The 16,347-nt window shown below is 51.2% G+C and overlaps 3 protein-coding genes across 3 annotated transcripts; 2 read left to right on the plus strand and 1 right to left on the minus strand.

The window, feature by feature from the left end:
- Nucleotides 1-236: 236 nt before the first annotated feature.
- Nucleotides 237-8,994, plus strand: COCSUDRAFT_67693 (hypothetical protein; the record flags this gene model as incomplete). The annotated part of the gene is made up of 14 exons (XM_005644030.1): nucleotides 237-276; nucleotides 467-669; nucleotides 973-1,125; nucleotides 1,382-1,577; nucleotides 2,118-2,317; nucleotides 2,978-3,100; nucleotides 3,377-3,484; nucleotides 3,988-4,103; nucleotides 4,550-4,694; nucleotides 5,770-5,818; nucleotides 5,926-5,984; nucleotides 6,280-6,718; nucleotides 6,994-7,293; nucleotides 7,676-8,994. 14 exons carry the CDS (start codon nucleotides 237-239, stop codon nucleotides 8,644-8,646), a joined length of 3,102 nt encoding a protein of 1,033 aa, XP_005644087.1. The 3' UTR covers nucleotides 8,647-8,994.
- A 435-nt stretch (nucleotides 8,995-9,429) lies between these two features.
- On the minus strand, nucleotides 9,430-11,767 carry COCSUDRAFT_58292 (hypothetical protein; the record flags this gene model as incomplete). Its single annotated transcript, XM_005644031.1, has 7 exons — nucleotides 9,430-9,647; nucleotides 9,929-9,990; nucleotides 10,372-10,487; nucleotides 10,709-10,730; nucleotides 10,960-11,084; nucleotides 11,481-11,591; nucleotides 11,720-11,767. The coding sequence occupies 7 exons, from the start codon at nucleotides 11,765-11,767 to the stop codon at nucleotides 9,430-9,432; spliced, it is 702 nt and encodes a 233-aa protein (XP_005644088.1).
- Nucleotides 11,768-13,684: 1,917 nt separating this feature from the next.
- COCSUDRAFT_58293 (hypothetical protein) lies at nucleotides 13,685-15,041 on the plus strand (the record flags this gene model as incomplete). The annotated part of the gene is made up of 4 exons (XM_005644032.1): nucleotides 13,685-13,844; nucleotides 14,115-14,160; nucleotides 14,315-14,459; nucleotides 14,772-15,041. 4 exons carry the CDS (start codon nucleotides 13,685-13,687, stop codon nucleotides 15,039-15,041), a joined length of 621 nt encoding a protein of 206 aa, XP_005644089.1.
- Between the last annotated feature and the right edge of the window lie 1,306 nt (nucleotides 15,042-16,347).

Below are 16,347 nucleotides of genomic sequence, written 5' to 3' on the forward strand. Positions count from 1 at the left end.
TAGTCCCACTGTTACTCCTCACATAGCTGGCACGTATAAGGTAGGTGCCATGTATTTATCCTGCAGAGAATATCCATATTTGACGATCCTGTGACCTCGAGGTGGGCGATCTCACTCAGCAAGGATCAGGAGTACAATACGCAACCTACATTTTATTCTGTCTTAAGCGCAAATATTTTGCAATGGCTGATAGCAAATCATTCTTGCTGGGTGTCGGGGCTGGTGCGGCTGCAGCAATGGCCATGGCGCTTGCAGCCCACCGAGCTTGGGGGACGGGTATGCCTCGTTTAATAGGATTCTCATGTTTTTAATAATATATTCTTTGATGTCTGATTGATCTCAGAGCTTAGCCACGCTTGCAGGGAAAAGCAGGGGCCATAGTAATTTTTTGCGAGCCTCTCATTGTCTGGGCCTCTTGTCCATTTATCGTTGCATTCGTTATGGACCTTCTTCCATATGCTTGTAGGACGCAGTGGAGAACCGCACCGTGAGCAGCTCGGATCTTTGAAGCAAGTTTTCCACCACCAGCATCCTCCAGCCACCAGCACATCCAGCCACTCCCTGGAGGATGACATTGTGGCAGAGCACTTCACGCGCAACGTGCAGTTCTTTGGGAGAGAAGCGCAGCAGAAGATCATGGGCTCCTTCGTTGTGGTTGTTGGACTGGGGGTGAGCAGCCAGCTCCCTCAAGATTTGCTTCCTTTCTCGATCTTCCTAGCTAGCACAGGTCATCTCCGGGAACATGTGCTCTCTCCATGTAGCACCTCTGCATCCGGCAAGTGCGACGTCCTAAGTAGCCCAAGAGCGCAGGCTGCAAGGTCCCAACATGCACACACGGAAAATTGCTTCTCAGAAGAGCATCAACAGTGGACAGCAGGCCTTCAACCTGTGAAAAGGGCCCTGCCGATGCAATGGTGCAATATAAATTCTTGCAGCTGTCTTAAAAGGGCTGTGTGTGTGTTCTCAGCACAGGGTGTGGGCAGCCATGCAGCACACTTATTACTGCGCTCGGGAGTGGGGCGGCTGCGGCTGATAGATTTTGACCAGGTGTCGCTGTCATCGCTGAATCGCCACGCTGTCGCCACGCGTGCGGACGTCGGCATGCCCAAGGCCACCTGCCTGCAGGTGCAGCACCTCAGGATGCATCTGCCATGCATATGGATGTCATCATGCTCCTCGACTTCCATTTCTGCTATCCAAGGGATATCCTGTTGAGGAGGATGGTTGTAGCTATTTGCATGCCCAAATAGCTCGCATGCGCAATGATCCTGAAAACATGCTTTTGGAAAGGGCTTCCCTCTGATGCATCTTCGGAGCACCACTTCAACAATATTCAAAGCTGAATTTCTAGTTTGATTTCTAACGTTTGCGCGCATGGCAGGAGCACTTTCGGCGAATGGTGCCGGAGGCGCGTGTGGAGGCGCTGGTGCAGATGTACACGGCGGAGGACGAGGACGCCCTTTTAGACGGGGCACCGGATTATGTAATCGATGCTATAGACAACATCGACACGAAGATCTCGCTGTTGGCCGCATGCAATCGCCGCGGCATCCCCGTCATCTGCGTGGCGGGCGCAGGTGGGAGATTTTTTTGCATCTTTCTTTAATCTCAGCCCCGCCAGACAATATCATACATGATGCTGTGGGCTTGAATGCGCATGCAGCTGGAGGATTGGGCTGCACATCACCAGTGTAATTGCATCTTACAAAATGAAGTTCTGAAGCTTGTGATGCCCAGAAGTTTGACGCCAGCACAGGCTATGCTCATGCACAGAATCCCTTTGCTGCAAAGTGCTGCTCTTGTGGCGCATCCTGCAGTGCCGATGATGTACCGGCACCATCTTCATGGGGCTGATCTCTTGGGGTCACAAGCGCAAGTGCTGAAGTTTTGAATATGGCTGATATCAGCGAGAACAAGAGCACGCAGCAAGCAAATAGTCATGAAATCATCTTTTGAGAATATCTCAGAGGGAGTCGCCAGTGATCAGGCTTCCCAATTTGAGACTGAAATGTGCATGTCTTGTGCACAAGCGCCAATGTCAACCAGGCGCGCATCCGCATCGCTGACATCAGCAAAACCAAGACATGCAGCCGGGACTAACATGTGCCTGTGCTCAGGCGCCAAGGCGGACCCGACGCGGATCAGAATAGCTGACGTCAGCGACAGCATCGTGGACCCTCTGGCGCGCGCGGTGCGGCAGCGGCTGCGGCGGGATCACAGCATCGAGGCCGGGATTCCCATAGTGCTGTCAACCGAGAAGCCGCGGTGCACGCTGGTGCCCATCCAGGAAGTGGGCGACAACCCACTCGACTACCAGGTGCTGCAAATTTGCGGTCTTCCCATTGGTTCCTTTGGGTTTCCTTGAGTGGCGACGATCTAGATAAATACTAGGTGTACCAGTCTTCACCTTCTCTGACAGGATGCAATGAATGTGTTATATGTTCATGAAATGGGCGACAACCCATTGGACTGCCAATTGCTGCTTGCATGCTTCCTTCTCCTTGAATGATGCAACGGATATTAGAAATCCATGAAGTCCGCGATGAGCTGGACTATTCGGTGCTGCATGCTTGCATGTACACTCCTCCACAAAGAGCATGTAAAATTATGCAACAAATGTGTACGATGACGTGGGCAAGAAGCCGTTCGACTACCAGTTACTGCAACCCTGCACTCTCTTGAAATTTGTGAAGTGGGCGACAAGTGGGTCTTGCACGCCCGCTATCATCTTCAGAGAAGGTTCAGGATGCTGAGCTAAGCTTGTCAGGCAGAGGCAGGCAGAGGTGCATTACAAGCGAGTCACAATGAGAACTGCGGGAGTGTAGTGCAAACCAGAGACAGAGCAAGGTTGTACTCGAGGTCTTGTCAGGCGCAGCCAACGTGCTGCATGAACAATAGATGCTGCCCACATAGCAGACTCACCAGTCAATAAGCTTATGCGCACCACTCAGTTCAAGAATGTGTGTCTGTTTTGCAGATTGTGCCCAACTTCCGAGTGCGCACAATCCCAGTGCTGGGCACGCTGCCGGCCATGTTTGGCCTGGCAGCCGCCTCGCACGTTCTCTGCGAGCTCGCGTCAGCGCCCTTCGCGCCAGAACCGGTGCGGTCAAATTTTCACGACATCCACGTGTAGTGTGATGCGATGTTAATTGCAAGTATCTCTCATGTGATCATGTGCCCCTCATCTGTGGCTTCGGCAATAAAGGTGCACGCCCCACACAGCCTTTGTTGCTGCCGCAGATTGTGCCAAGTCATTTGCAGCGGCAGCAATCTTTGACGAGGCCACCTGAATATTGATCAAAGATCATCTTGCATGGAGGTGTGCATGACTGCATGCTGAGATTAGTCACATGCTGAGGTCAGTCATGATTACCAGGTGTTCCGGCTGCTGGAGGCGCAATACCAGACGCAGCTGGATCGGCTGACGGAGCGTGAGGACCTAGTTTTTAACAATGCCGAGGGGCCCAGCGTCGACCTGGATGACGTGCGAATTCATACCCCCAAACCCTACTTATTTGAGGACCCCAAACCATAATTTATCAGAGACACCAAAATAAAAACGTATTCAGAGCCCCCTGTGTTAACGTGATATTGTGGCTGAAGATTGTGGGTGGTTGCGCCTGAGTGCTGAGTCATCTCAGCGCCCCTGAAAGTCCTTGACAGGGTGCTTGATTCCTTTAAGGAAGGAGGGTCCTGGAGATAATTATTCCAGATCTTTTGTGCCCAATTCTTGGCATGATTCAGGCTGACAGTTAAAGGCTCAGTTGAGGCTAATACCATCTGCAATTAACACCAGGAGATCACAAGCAAATTTCCCTTGCCAGCTGGGTTGCAGCCATCTCACAGCTGCAGAGCCTCTGGCAAAGCTGCCAGTGCCCTGGAGAGGAACATCTCAGCTATGTGTGCAGAATGCAGGATAGGAGCACATCAGCGATTAGAAGAGTACTGCTGCAATCTTAGCATTGTGGTTCGTGTGTGCTGGTGCAGGTAATTTACCTGGTGAGGGAAGTCTGGCGGGGCCTCAGTGCAAAGGGGCCGCCTTATGTGCTGAGCGGAGGCGACAAGGGGTTCAAGCGATCGCTAGCAAATCTGACACTCACAAGGTGAGGCCACGATCATGCTGCCTTCAAGTGGTTGTACCTGATAGGACGGAATGCTTCAGCTTGCAGATGTAATGATCAGGAGGAGGTCAGGCCAGTGTTTGATAATGTCATAGCTGAGACATAATATAGAAAGTAGAGGGCTGTTGCTTACTGCAGCAGTCAAGTCTGCGACGGAGATCGATTGAGGGGAGTGCATGCATCTGAGGAGTGCATGCACAGCATACTCATTCTTTTATTCAACTTTGCAATTTTCCTCTACCCCTTGCTTAGATATTCAATGCTCTACCTTGATGTCTGCATCTTGCATCTCTATTTCTCTACATTTTCGACTCACGTTGGTTGCACGTTGCGTGTTTCCCTAAAACAAAATCCAGGATAATTCTATGTTGCGGGTTTGTGTACATCCTGAAGAAGAAGAAAAAAAATTGGCTGCATGCTGCGCGCAGGTGGGACAAGGAATGCCCCGCCACGGTGGACAATCTAGTACTGCTGACTTTTGGAGAGGCAGAGCAGCACGAGGAAATGAGACCGGAAGATGTCAAAACCGAAGACCCCAACTTCTTTAGAAGGGTGCAGCAGGGAATCGCGCGAGTGCGATATGAGCTCGCTCTGTGATTGCACGTCCAGATGCAGATCTGGATCTCTCCAGACATTCCGTGTGAGGGATTATCGATCTGCAGCTATAAGTAAATAGTGTACAGAGTATTCACCGAGTGTCCCATGATGGTGCCATCATGCCATCAGTGATGACATGTCGTTAATGATGATTTTGAATGCGAAATATGCATGCATGTGTTCTGAGCTCTGAGAGTCTCGTAATCGTAATTTGCCGCAAACAGGACACATCTAGAAATGCACTACCAGATTTTAATAGAACGAGCAGAGAAACAAAAGCGCAGAGAGGTTTTTACAGACACATGTGCCGCCATGTGAGGCCAGCATGCCGACCCAGCCCCCGCAGCACGCCGAACAGGACGCATTAATAATTCCAAATTCCTCCCGGACAGCAGGATACACATTGCTGGGAGAATGCTCCCAGTTGTTTCCGTAACAAATTTTGATGCACAGGCTGTGAACAGAGCTTTTCAGCGTTCAGAAGGTATATCAATACTGCGGGGCTTTCGTCGAGACGTCGGCTAGAAGTGTTGGTCTTCTCATTGATTGTGCTGGCTCAATTTCTGAAAAGAAGCATCTTCTGCCGGTGACTTCGCCAGTTTTAGGCGCTGAGAGTGTTGAACGCCATACAATTGAACGTCTGACGGGCTGTTGAAGGTCACGATGAACCTTTCGTCAGCCTGAGCATATCGTCTCCCTAAACTCGTGGCAAGCACTTCTTCAATTATATCTTGTTGACACAACCAATATGGCATCCCATAGGTGAGACCGATATCTCTCTCGGACAGAACCACGTTTGGTGTCAGCATCTCTGCAGAATGCAACAGACCCAGGATTATGGCAAGCCTCAGCGCAACGCAATACATATAGAATCACGTCAAAAGCATCTTAAATTAACTTCAAACTCACCACCAGCCTTTCCCAAAAATAAGCCACAGCAGTGTCCTGATATCTCGTCATCTTGTTACATACACTGACCAATGCACTGTGGTGGTTCACTCCCAGGTCGGCCAGCTGCAAAAAGTGCCCTGGAGCGCTACTGTTCGTGCAGGTTTTATACATAATCAGCTGCACAGCACCTGCGGCAGGGAAGACTGCAGGTAGGACCTCATGCCAGGAAATCACTCTAGCAAAAACATTGCGCTGGTGTTCAGCCAAGTTGTCGTGGCAGGGACTTTATGACGGTCAATTTATGGTGCTGCTGCAGGTGCTAAATTCAACAGCAGTGACTTGAGCCACCTGTACACCCCCGTCAAGGCAGCAGTGGTGAGTCTTGCCCAGTGGCTGGAATTGTCACAAATCTTCTCATGTCTTGTGCCACACCATTTATAGGATACAGCCCTGGCTTTGGTACAACAATAAAGTCCCCCGACTGTGAGAGGGGGCATCCTTCAGCACATCATCGGACTGTCTACGGACTTGAGGCAAGTGAAAGTGGCTCAGAGGTGACGCGGTGGCAATCACATGCATGCAAGGTGCCAGGTCACCCCACTGACGGGTCATCTTAAGGCCAGAGAAGTGCAAGGTGAGCCAGGCAGTTTACAAGGGGTGTTGCATGTAGGATGGGCTCATTGCGCTGGGCGGAGAGCATGTGGCCGATGCGCAGACTGACATCAAGGCAGCTGCCAACCACTTGGTCCAGAAGCTGCACAAAGGCAAGGGGGAGACTCCAACGCCGCGGCCGTCCAATGCACGGGCTACGCCCACGCTTCAGCCTTCGACCACCCCCTCAGTCCGCTACCCGTCAACACTTACCCTGACTGCCACCCCAGCAGCGGGCGTTGCCACCGAGGCTGTCACTTTCCTTGTTACTCTGAGATCCACCCCACCGGGCGCGCCTGTTCTGGCAGGCAAACCCGTCTCCATTGATTTTGGAGACGGGTCGCACAAGCGCCGGAGGCTCTTGGCTGCGATCGCCACCACTGGCGCGAACGGGCAGGCCACCTTCACACACTCCTATCTGACGGCTCAGACCTACAACGTGACTGCAGCTTTCGCTGGTGAGACAGTGTCTATCCTGCTTGCTTGATATGTAGGGTGTACCTGTGACTAAGTTGCCTTGTACGCCTAGATGTGCTGGAAGGTGCAGCCATGCATGCATCCAAAATAGTAGAGGTTTTATTGCCTACTGATTCTCAAGACATCCCAAAACATTGCCACTGCCCCTGGTCAATGAGGTGTTGCTTCAGATCCTGCCACGGCTGATAGTACCATCCATGCCCCAAGTGCGCAGTAAGAATTGTCTTCTATCTCAACATGCTGATGCCCTCTGCAGGTGATGCAAGCTCTGGGGATGTGGCGGCCAGCCTTTCCCTTGTCATCAGCCTGGAGAGCACCTCACTCAGTCTGACAGTGGCCCCAAAATTTTTGAAGCCGCTGCAAAATGCCAGCCATAGCATTACACTCCAGTTTGGTGGACCGGGCCCTGCCAGCAAGGCTGGGTACCAAATCTTCATCGACTACCAGGACGGCACAACAGAGACGGTCGTGACTGACAGCAATGGCCAGGCCTTCCCTGTGCACGCCTACATCAGATTTTCTAACCCGGCCTTCAACGTCACTGCAAGCTTTGCAGGTAAGATGATTTCACCAGCTGTGTTGCTGAAGCGTTACTCCTGTAGCACTTAATGTGCATTGGTTGCGCACCGCAAGCTTTGCAGCGCTTTGTCGTGTCTCCAGCCGGGTGTTGGACACCCGGTTCTGCGTTTTGGTTTTAATAGCCCTTTCAAATAATTTCTCCCTAATTTATATTTCTTTGGTTTTTTTGGGGTTATATTCATTTGGGGTGTAGGAGTTACCTCCCAAACCCTAAACTATAGCGCCCCTCTCTGCGGGTTGGTGTGCTTTGCTGCGTACACTCACTGGTAGTTTGGACACCAAATGACCATGATGGTTTTAGATGTTTTGAAAGGCTGCAGAGGCTACCAAATGGTTCACGGCTATCTATGGTTCTTCAGGTGATGGAACGTATGCTGGGTCCACGGCAGCCGCTGCATCTGTGGTCGTGCGAGATTGCAGTGCAGCCTGCTCAGGAAATTATCACGCATGCGCTATCCGGCTGAACACCACGCTCGAGTGCTTTGGGGATAACAATGTCGGTCAACTCGACATCCCAGCACCAAATGCTGGTTTCATTGGCGTGTCTTGCGGGGGCGGCGTCACTTGCGCGATAAGATCAGACACAACGCTCGTCTGCGTCGGACAGTTTTACCGTCCGCCGCCAGCCGCCAACCAGCCGCCAACAGTGCCGCAACCAGCGACCGGGTTCGCCTTTGTTTCCGTGGGTTTCAACTTTGTGTGCGCGATTAGATTCAACAGCTCGCTCGAGTGCTGGGGCGACAACCGCTACGGTCAGCTCAACATCCCGGCGCCAGCAACAGACTTTGTTGCTGTGTCTGCGGGATTATATCAAACCTGCGCCATCAAATCCGATACCACGCTGTTGTGCTGGGGCGCCATGGGAACGTTTTTTGGGCAGCCTGTGAATTTTGGGCAGACGACTGTGCCTCTGCCGGCTACTGGCTTCGTCGCCGTTGATTCAGGGACCGCTCACACATGCGCGATTAGATCAGACGCCACCCTTGTCTGCTTTGGGAGCAGCGAATTTTATCCCCCGACTCCGCAGGCCGGCATCGTCGCTGTTTCGTGCGGTGATGTACAGACGGTAGCACTCAGGTCGAACACTTCCCTCATGTATGCCCAGTTTGAAAGTGAAGGTGGAAGCCAGGAGCAGCAATACCTCGTCCCGTCGCCAAACAGCGGCTTTGTGGGTGTGTATGCTGGTGATGCACAGACATGCGCCATCAGGATAGACACGTCCTTCCAATGCTGGGTGCCGGAGTTTTACGGCAGCTCGCCCGTTTACGATGAGCTTGCAAGCATGCCGCAACCGGTGAATGGCTTTGGCGCGCCCTGTCTCTACCAGTGATTTTTAGGATAGTGCACGGGGGCACTCGATGCAAAGTGACAGTGCTGCCTGCGAAGCTGGCGTGGGAAGAAGTGATGGAGCAAGTCTGAGAGCTCCATGAGAATTGTGTGCAAGCTGAGCTACTTGCACATGCCATGATTGAAGTATGGACCATCTGATGACAAGATTTTGCGGATTATCTTTTGAACATCATTGGAAATTTGGTGCAAACGGCATTTGCATGTCATGAAGGGCGACAAGTTGTCGCCGACAACTGAATTCAATTTTTATTATAAATTCAAAAACAAAAATTTCGAAATGTTGAGTCTTAATTTTGACACTGCCCTGTAATCTTGTCATATTACGTGGAATAAGCCAAGGACCGATGTAAAGCCAGTATGGATATCCCAGCAATACAAGTGACCAGGCAATCTGCCAATCTGTATAATCGTTCATGAGAACCACCGATACAGCTGAAGCACAAAGCTGTGGTACAGAGCTTTCTGCTCTTCTACTCCACCTTTGTACCTGGACTTAGGCACAACCGGCATCTCCTGTTGCTTATTCTTTAGGTTAAGAGAGCCACATCATGTCGCCGACATGGCTTTGCCAAAACAACCCCGGACACATGCCTCAGCAACCCCTGGTGAACGGGATTTGCTTATACATACAGGGGCCTTTTCCAAGGGGGGAAACAGCGGCCGGCAATAGCGCAGACGCTGACACAGCGTGAGGCAAGCTTGGTTGGGCATTAGGTTGCAAATAAGGCCGAGTTGCCAACCTGCAAGCTGGCTTATAAAAGTGTCAGGAATCATCCGCATAGGTGCCAAACTTGGCGGGCCGGTAAGTCGACGGCGTTCTTACACGCGCTGACATCAGCGCAGGGGTGCGCAGGGACGAACGGCTGACATCACCGCTGCCGCCAGATGGCAGCCACCTGGTGCTGCTGACATCAGCATCCCCATTACTGTCTGACCCGCTGCTCCCAGAACCGCTGCTGCGCCTTTCAATTCTCCCCTGCCCTGCCAGCATGCGTGCCTCTGCATTTTGCACCTCTGCTCGCAGCCTCTCCATTTTCCTGAAAGGACAAATCGTCATCTTTGATGGGGGCGCAAAATTGGAATGCGCTAGAAGCAGGCGACCACTTCAGGGCAGGAGATTAAAGGATCCTCTGCCAGCTGGTGGCCAGAAAAGTCATCTAGGGTGTGTGCCACTGTGTTCAAAATATTCAAGGTGTCCTGTTGGACACGATTAAACATGCTGGATGGAGTCTAGGGAGCGTGCCTCTGGGATTCTCCGGCACGAGCAAAGGCCCCCGCTCGCTGCTGCCTGATCTGCGCGTGCATCCACTCCATGTTGCGCGTCCTGCATGTATGCAGACACACAGCCCCTCACGAAACTGCATGACGAGACCTCAGAATTCCAAGCCCTTTTTCTGCAAGCGACACTTTTGAATCCTGGAGGTGCTCCAACCTTAAAATTAATGGGTCACGTTTTGCTCTTAAGTCACCACATCCCTGCTGCAACACATGCAACAGAAATAACAGTGTCAACAAGAATAGTCTGTGATTCAGTCTCATTTCAGTGCTTTCAGCCAATTCAGGGGGAAAAAATGCCTGTCTCTGGCTCTCATGTGCTGCCTGTGTTGCAGGAGTGCGTGTGAGAATGCCAGCCAGTTGTCTTTAAATCTTCTGGTAGGCGCTGACTGACAAAGCTGCCTTGATCAGGACGGTGTGGGATACTCACGCCTGATTGTACTCGTCAAAGAGCGCTTGCAGCTGCACCCGGAGTGTATCTTCATCGGCCGCGTGTGCCGGCCGCGCCGCCGCCAACGCCTCAAGCCGGGTCGCCGCGCAGCGGACCTCGGCCCGTCACCGCTCCAGCGCGCCCGCAAGGCCCCTACGGATCGTGGTGTGACAAAAGCATTAGTCTACTATTGCACGCTTTCTCTGCAAGAGGCAGGGTGCATACAGACAAGCTGCAGATATTGGCTTTTTACGTCCTGTCCCTTGTTGGGACTGCCCGCGCTCTCAAAGGCTCACTAATCGCCACCAAATGACCTCGACATCTACGGGGGAGTCACGGAGTCCAGTGCGCCCTTGATGCTGCAGCATCACAACTCAGAAGCCTCATCATCTGATTACATCCTCCGTGAGAGAAAACCTCCACTGTCAGAGGCAGTGCATGGTTCTATTGGCGGGGTTCTAATACCACTCTCCAGGGAGCATGTTCTTTGTGTGTACAAGATTTGCCATCTGTGCTGCTCTGCTGAGTTTGAATTTCGTCCTGAAAATTATCACTGCTGCTCAGGAAGTGAGGGTAAGTTGGGCGCACCTCTCCCGCTCCTGGAGCTCACATATAGCCTGCCGGGTGTCGGCCAGCTGCTGCTGGGCCTCTGCTGTGGCCGCGGTCATATGCTGCTGGACTGCCTGCATTTCCACCTTGCGCGCAACAGTGCCCTGCATGCACACCAAATTTGGCATTCCATCTGATGATGGTACGTTGCAGGCACGGAGAATATTCCTGCACTTATTAGATTATGATTATAGTGTCGGCAAACCCAAAGCGCGAAGGCCATAGGGCTTTTCATATTTCTTTGAATCAGTATTAATGCGGATTCTCACCGTGATCATGTGAGTCTCGTATTCTTTCCGATACACAAAAGTCTGTGCAACTAAATACCATGCCTAGCATTCTGAGTCGTGCCTCGTCCACTCTTTGGATTCGTGTTTGGGGAACACTCGAGGCGTCCTGCTCTCATATCATCTTCAAGTTTCGTGATACAGTCAAGGGATCTTGTGGTGGGCTTGCCTCTGACGCTCCTCTCGCAGGCCCATCTCCTGCTGCAGCAGCACCGGCAGTGCTTCAGCCAGCCTCTGCAGCTTTGAGGCCGCGTGCTGTGCTTCTGAAATGCCCACTGGATCCGTGCATGGGATGAGCTCCTCTGCACTCCTGCCTGGTGCAGCCTGTGCTGGCACTCCTCTATTTGGCATATATCCTCTAATTAGGACAGCAGGCCATCTTGGCAAGAAGTTGCAAGCAGTGTCAGGAATACTGGCGATTGGTTGCTTATGTTGTGGTGGGTTGAGCACACCTTGTTGGCTGATTGCAGCAGGGATGCTAGCTTGAGCAGTTCCGGCATAGCGGCACTATCTGCCGAATAAAGGGCGACAAGGTCCAGTGTCACGACATACTCGCTTCTCAAACTCTCATTGATGGCCTTTTTGAAAGCTGACACGCTTCCCTCTTGTGCCGATGTCATTAAAGACGGCCACCCCGGTCCCAAACCTGCACAGAAAAAATCTCGAGCCGCCTGCCTCCGAGGATTTTTGGCAGTTGTGTGGATTGTCTGACTCAGTTTTGCCTCTACTTTGAGCAAGCAAAGGCTCGTTGGTTAAAATTCTCACCGCAAAAACAACCAGTGTAGGGATCTTGGATCACCAAGGGAAAATTTGGGTCCTTGAAACCTCGTATATGAGACACTCCAGGATACTTCAAATCTGGGATAATCGGTACAAAGTTTTCAACGCCTGCTCGCAACAACAGGTCAATAAATTTTCAGCTGGGAAACCAACGGGAGTGGTAGCGTGGGTGACCATCTCGAAGCGATACGTACGCCGTAAATTGATGCAATCGCTCATTAATGCAGTTTGTAATCTGTAACTTGTGCTGTCTAGCGATAATATTATGCTGCTAAGACCGATGGAGCATGTAACGCGAGCATCGTGCGGCACCCAATATGGAGAATGCACTGGTAAGAACTGCTCTTTACTTCAATTAAAAAAGGCAAGAAATATCTTAGCAGCAGGTTTCTGTTATATCTGATCCTGCAGATTAGAAAAATCGTGCAGGATCGACCAAGATTGTGACGTCACTCTCTCTCTCTCTTTCTCTCTCTCTCTACATATCGACATAATTGCACCATGCTCCTGTCCTCAATTAAACAAAAGATAGCCGCGCAGAGATCACTTGCAACCGACAGAAGTGTCTAATCTTGAAAACTCAGAGATTCATCAATAATTCTTTCTCTGCGCACGTGCCGTCGTGGGGTACCAGAGATGACGCCGAAATAACGAAAAGGAGAAAAGTAGTGTGGCGGGTATTTTTCGGAAGTAGCATCTTCTCTAGTATCATAAGATGTGCTAATGCATCAGCTCTTCCATACGTGTGCGTGGTGAGCAGTCTGGTGCTCAAAGATCTCTTGTTCGTCTTCTAGAGAATTCCTAGAACTCCAGAAGACGCCTTTGAATCTCTTCTGTAAAACTTTAGATCTTCCAGATCCGCACTTTCTTACTGTCTTTTTAGCAGGACTTGTGTTCGCAGATCGTTGGCTCTTCCACGAGTCTGCACAAAACAGCCCTGGTGTGTGCCTGCCCGTTTTTCCGATATTTTGCAAACGCCAATTTTTTGCCCGTGGGTTTCTTTTCAATTTACTCATGCTGTTTGTTCTGGTTGTGAAGGGCATGACAGATCCAAAAGAGGTCGCAGAGCTTAAGGGCCTGTTAACTTCCAGATTGCGGCCAGACGATCTAAAAAAATTCAAGGACCACGACCTGGAAAGCATGGTGAGAAAGGGGTTCTGGTGCGAGCATGCGCTTCAGCAAGCAACACCAGATATGTTGCGAGGGCCGCCCGGTCCGCCACTGTCCTTATCCCGGGTCGTCATTATCTTGGAAGCTTTCAACCCTGCAGCACTTTCCTACATAGGTGCTGGCCTTCTACTCTTGCAGCGCCTTCATTCCCTTTGCTTTCATGATGCTCCCTTTCTTCGTTCTGCTTCTAGATCTACAGTCAGACGTGGAGTCATCTTTGATGTGTAAGTGCAGGAAGTCTTCAGGCATCCGATGATCGGTATTTGGCCACAGGTCTGAGGAGTTATAGGCTTTGCTCGAATTGTACTGTTGCTACATGCACATTCTTGCCAAGTGCAAAAGCGACCACACGGGGTTGCTTTGCTGTATATTTGCATTATGGTTGCGCAGCTGAGGGACGGCTTGAAGGTATGTCATGGTGTGACGCAGATTTGACAAATTTCTGGGAGGTCCTGAGCTGCGCGAAGATGAAGGACGATTCGCGGATTCTGAGCCTGGCCGACGGCACGCAGTTCTTTGCCTTCAAAGGTATGGGCAGCGCCATCTTCGTGCGCGACTGCTGTGAGGCCCTGGCAGAGGAAGCTCTGTCCATGAAGCCGCCGTCCGACGACCATCAAGCCCCCATGAGTGCGCGCTCGTGCATCTCTCAACAACAATTTCTGTTGCACACCGTGTACAAGCAAGCAGGGATATTGACAAAGACTGCTGTTTGGCATCTTGTGTGATCGTGATGCCCTGCAATCTGCAGTACAACCCATACAAACCTGTCTCTGAAACGCAATGTGCGCTGTGTAGGTGGGTTTTCTAACAAGATATTAGTGGTGGGCAGTTCTGGCACAGGCAAGACAATCTGGCAACTGTACCTGTTGTGGTGATTGTCGCAGCTTGGTGTTACAGTGGTGGTGGATTGCAAAAGGTTTGACGAGCGCATGCTCTTCACCAGGTGGGCCTCCTCCTTGGCATTGCTCCATTGGATCCAAACACTCCCCATGCTTATGGTTATTGCATACTTGCAGAGGGAAGCTATCTGTAGAAGGCCCTCAAACACTGCTCCGCATGCCTGGACTGCCGAGTACACTGTGCATGTGTGCCTCCAGCAATGGAGCCTATAGAGGCAGCAGGACGGCGTTCCGGGAGGAGCTCCGTGATCCGAACACCTGGTATCTTGTGGACGCGCAGCTGCCGACACTGGTTCCGGCCATCACAGTGCAGACCTCCTCCCCCCACCATAAAAAGACCTATGTAAGTATCTACTGCCCAAGTAATTGGCAAGCCTGGCTTGCACTGACCGCGCGACATCCCCTGCCACCTGCTCGTGCACTTGAAAGAATGATGTTAAGAAGTACCTGCCCAGAAGTCTGTAACTATGTACACGGCAAAACTTATTGCTATTAAATCGTGGGCTGGGTATCGCCCTTGTCGCAAGGACCTTGTGCGTGGAGCCCTGCTTGTGATCGCAGCTGTGTCAGTAGGCGACAGCTCTGCTGCACTGTGCTCATTCTGGAGGGTCATCCCACTGCTTTTTTTGGCTCACCCCTGCTTGTGCTCGTGCAGGAGTTCCGGAAGGATGGGGCGAGAATGAGGGTCATGAAGACCTGGAGCTTGGAGGAATTGGAGGCGGCCAGGCATCTCTTTCCAGGGGTGTCACATGACAGGCTTTGCCAGCTGTTCTCCATATTTGGCGGCGTCATCCGGCACTGCCTTGCTCTGGCGCTCGAGGAGGAGGCTGAGGCGATGCTGATGGAGTCCATCGGCTACACCAACATCCATACCCTCCTCTCTGCCATCGGCCGACCTGAGCTGGTGAGGAACAATCCATGGTAACAATTACACCGGATGTGGTTTTAATGTAGAAGCCGGTTGGGTGCAAAATGAGAAGGTGCTTCAATCTATTAGCTTCTCTAATCATGCTGACATATGCACCAAATCGCAGGTGCCTGATGGTACAATCCATATGATCGCTTCCGATGACTTGCGCATGAGCCATTACGCATACGCATCTGCCTTTGTAGCCGAGAATATTAATGCGCGATTTTGTTTGGGGGACCAAATGTACGTGGAGCGCTTTCTGCTGCGCTCTTCTGGCCTTCCGCAGTTCGCCCAGATACACAATCAGCTCTTCAGTGATTATGTCCTCAGAACTCTGCCATATGGTGGCAAGTTTGACTTCAGAGATCTTACGACAGGTCAGGCTATGACTTCATTTGGGTACCCTGCTGGCTATCCTGCCCTTTTAATTGCATGCTCGCGCACAACCCTCACACATTCTTGCTCCCGCCCTGCCCTCTGAGAGTGGGAGCTGTATGATATCTCAAATCAGAGAAATCAAGATTGCATATATGTGCCTATATAGGTTACACGAGCAATTGTCATTTTCTGTGGCATGTTGATTGCAGGTGTCATTTTTTTTTGTATTCGCAGGAGAAACGGGGAAAGTCTGCTTGCCACGGGCCATCCCTTACATTTTCAATGACCTCAGTGAAGTGGAAAATTTAGATGACGGAGTGTACTGTCATGCCAGGGAGCCCAATTTGATCAAGCCAGACTTCATAATGCAGCCGAACAATATTGGGTACTTTAACATCCACATGGACCGCGAGGTCCGAGCCGATGGGCTGCGCAAGGCCTATGCAGTGTTGAGGGGGCCTAAGGATGGCAGCCATGCATGGCTGACCTGGGTTGTCCCACCCAACAAGTATGACGATTTCAGCAAGCAACAAATACTGAACAACATACACCTCAAGAAGTTTAAAATCCGACAACGGGTTTTGAAGTTCCCGCTGCGCATGCACATCCAAGCCTTCCTAGGCAAGGTGCTTTGATGTGCTTTGAGGTGCTCTAAAATTTGAGCTGATGCTTCACCAAATGTCAAATTGTCCAGCTTATCTGTGGGAATGCCTGTTAGATGCAGCAACATGTAAAATATTTGTTTTACATCAATCCAAATCTTCTCTGTCAAATGAGAGCTTGCACATATCGTCGACATCAATAAGTGCAGTCGCTGTGGGGCTGTTGCGGTGGCAAGCTGCAGCTGCCTGGAGAAAATTTAAACTATTCCCATTGTCGCTGCCACATGTGTGGCTTGAACGTTAATAGTAGTCCTGCCAGACTATCAGTCAGACCCTTTGAT

This window comes from Coccomyxa subellipsoidea (genome assembly GCF_000258705.1).
Source record: "Coccomyxa subellipsoidea C-169, whole genome shotgun sequence".
NCBI lineage: Eukaryota > Viridiplantae > Chlorophyta > Trebouxiophyceae > Coccomyxaceae > Coccomyxa > Coccomyxa subellipsoidea.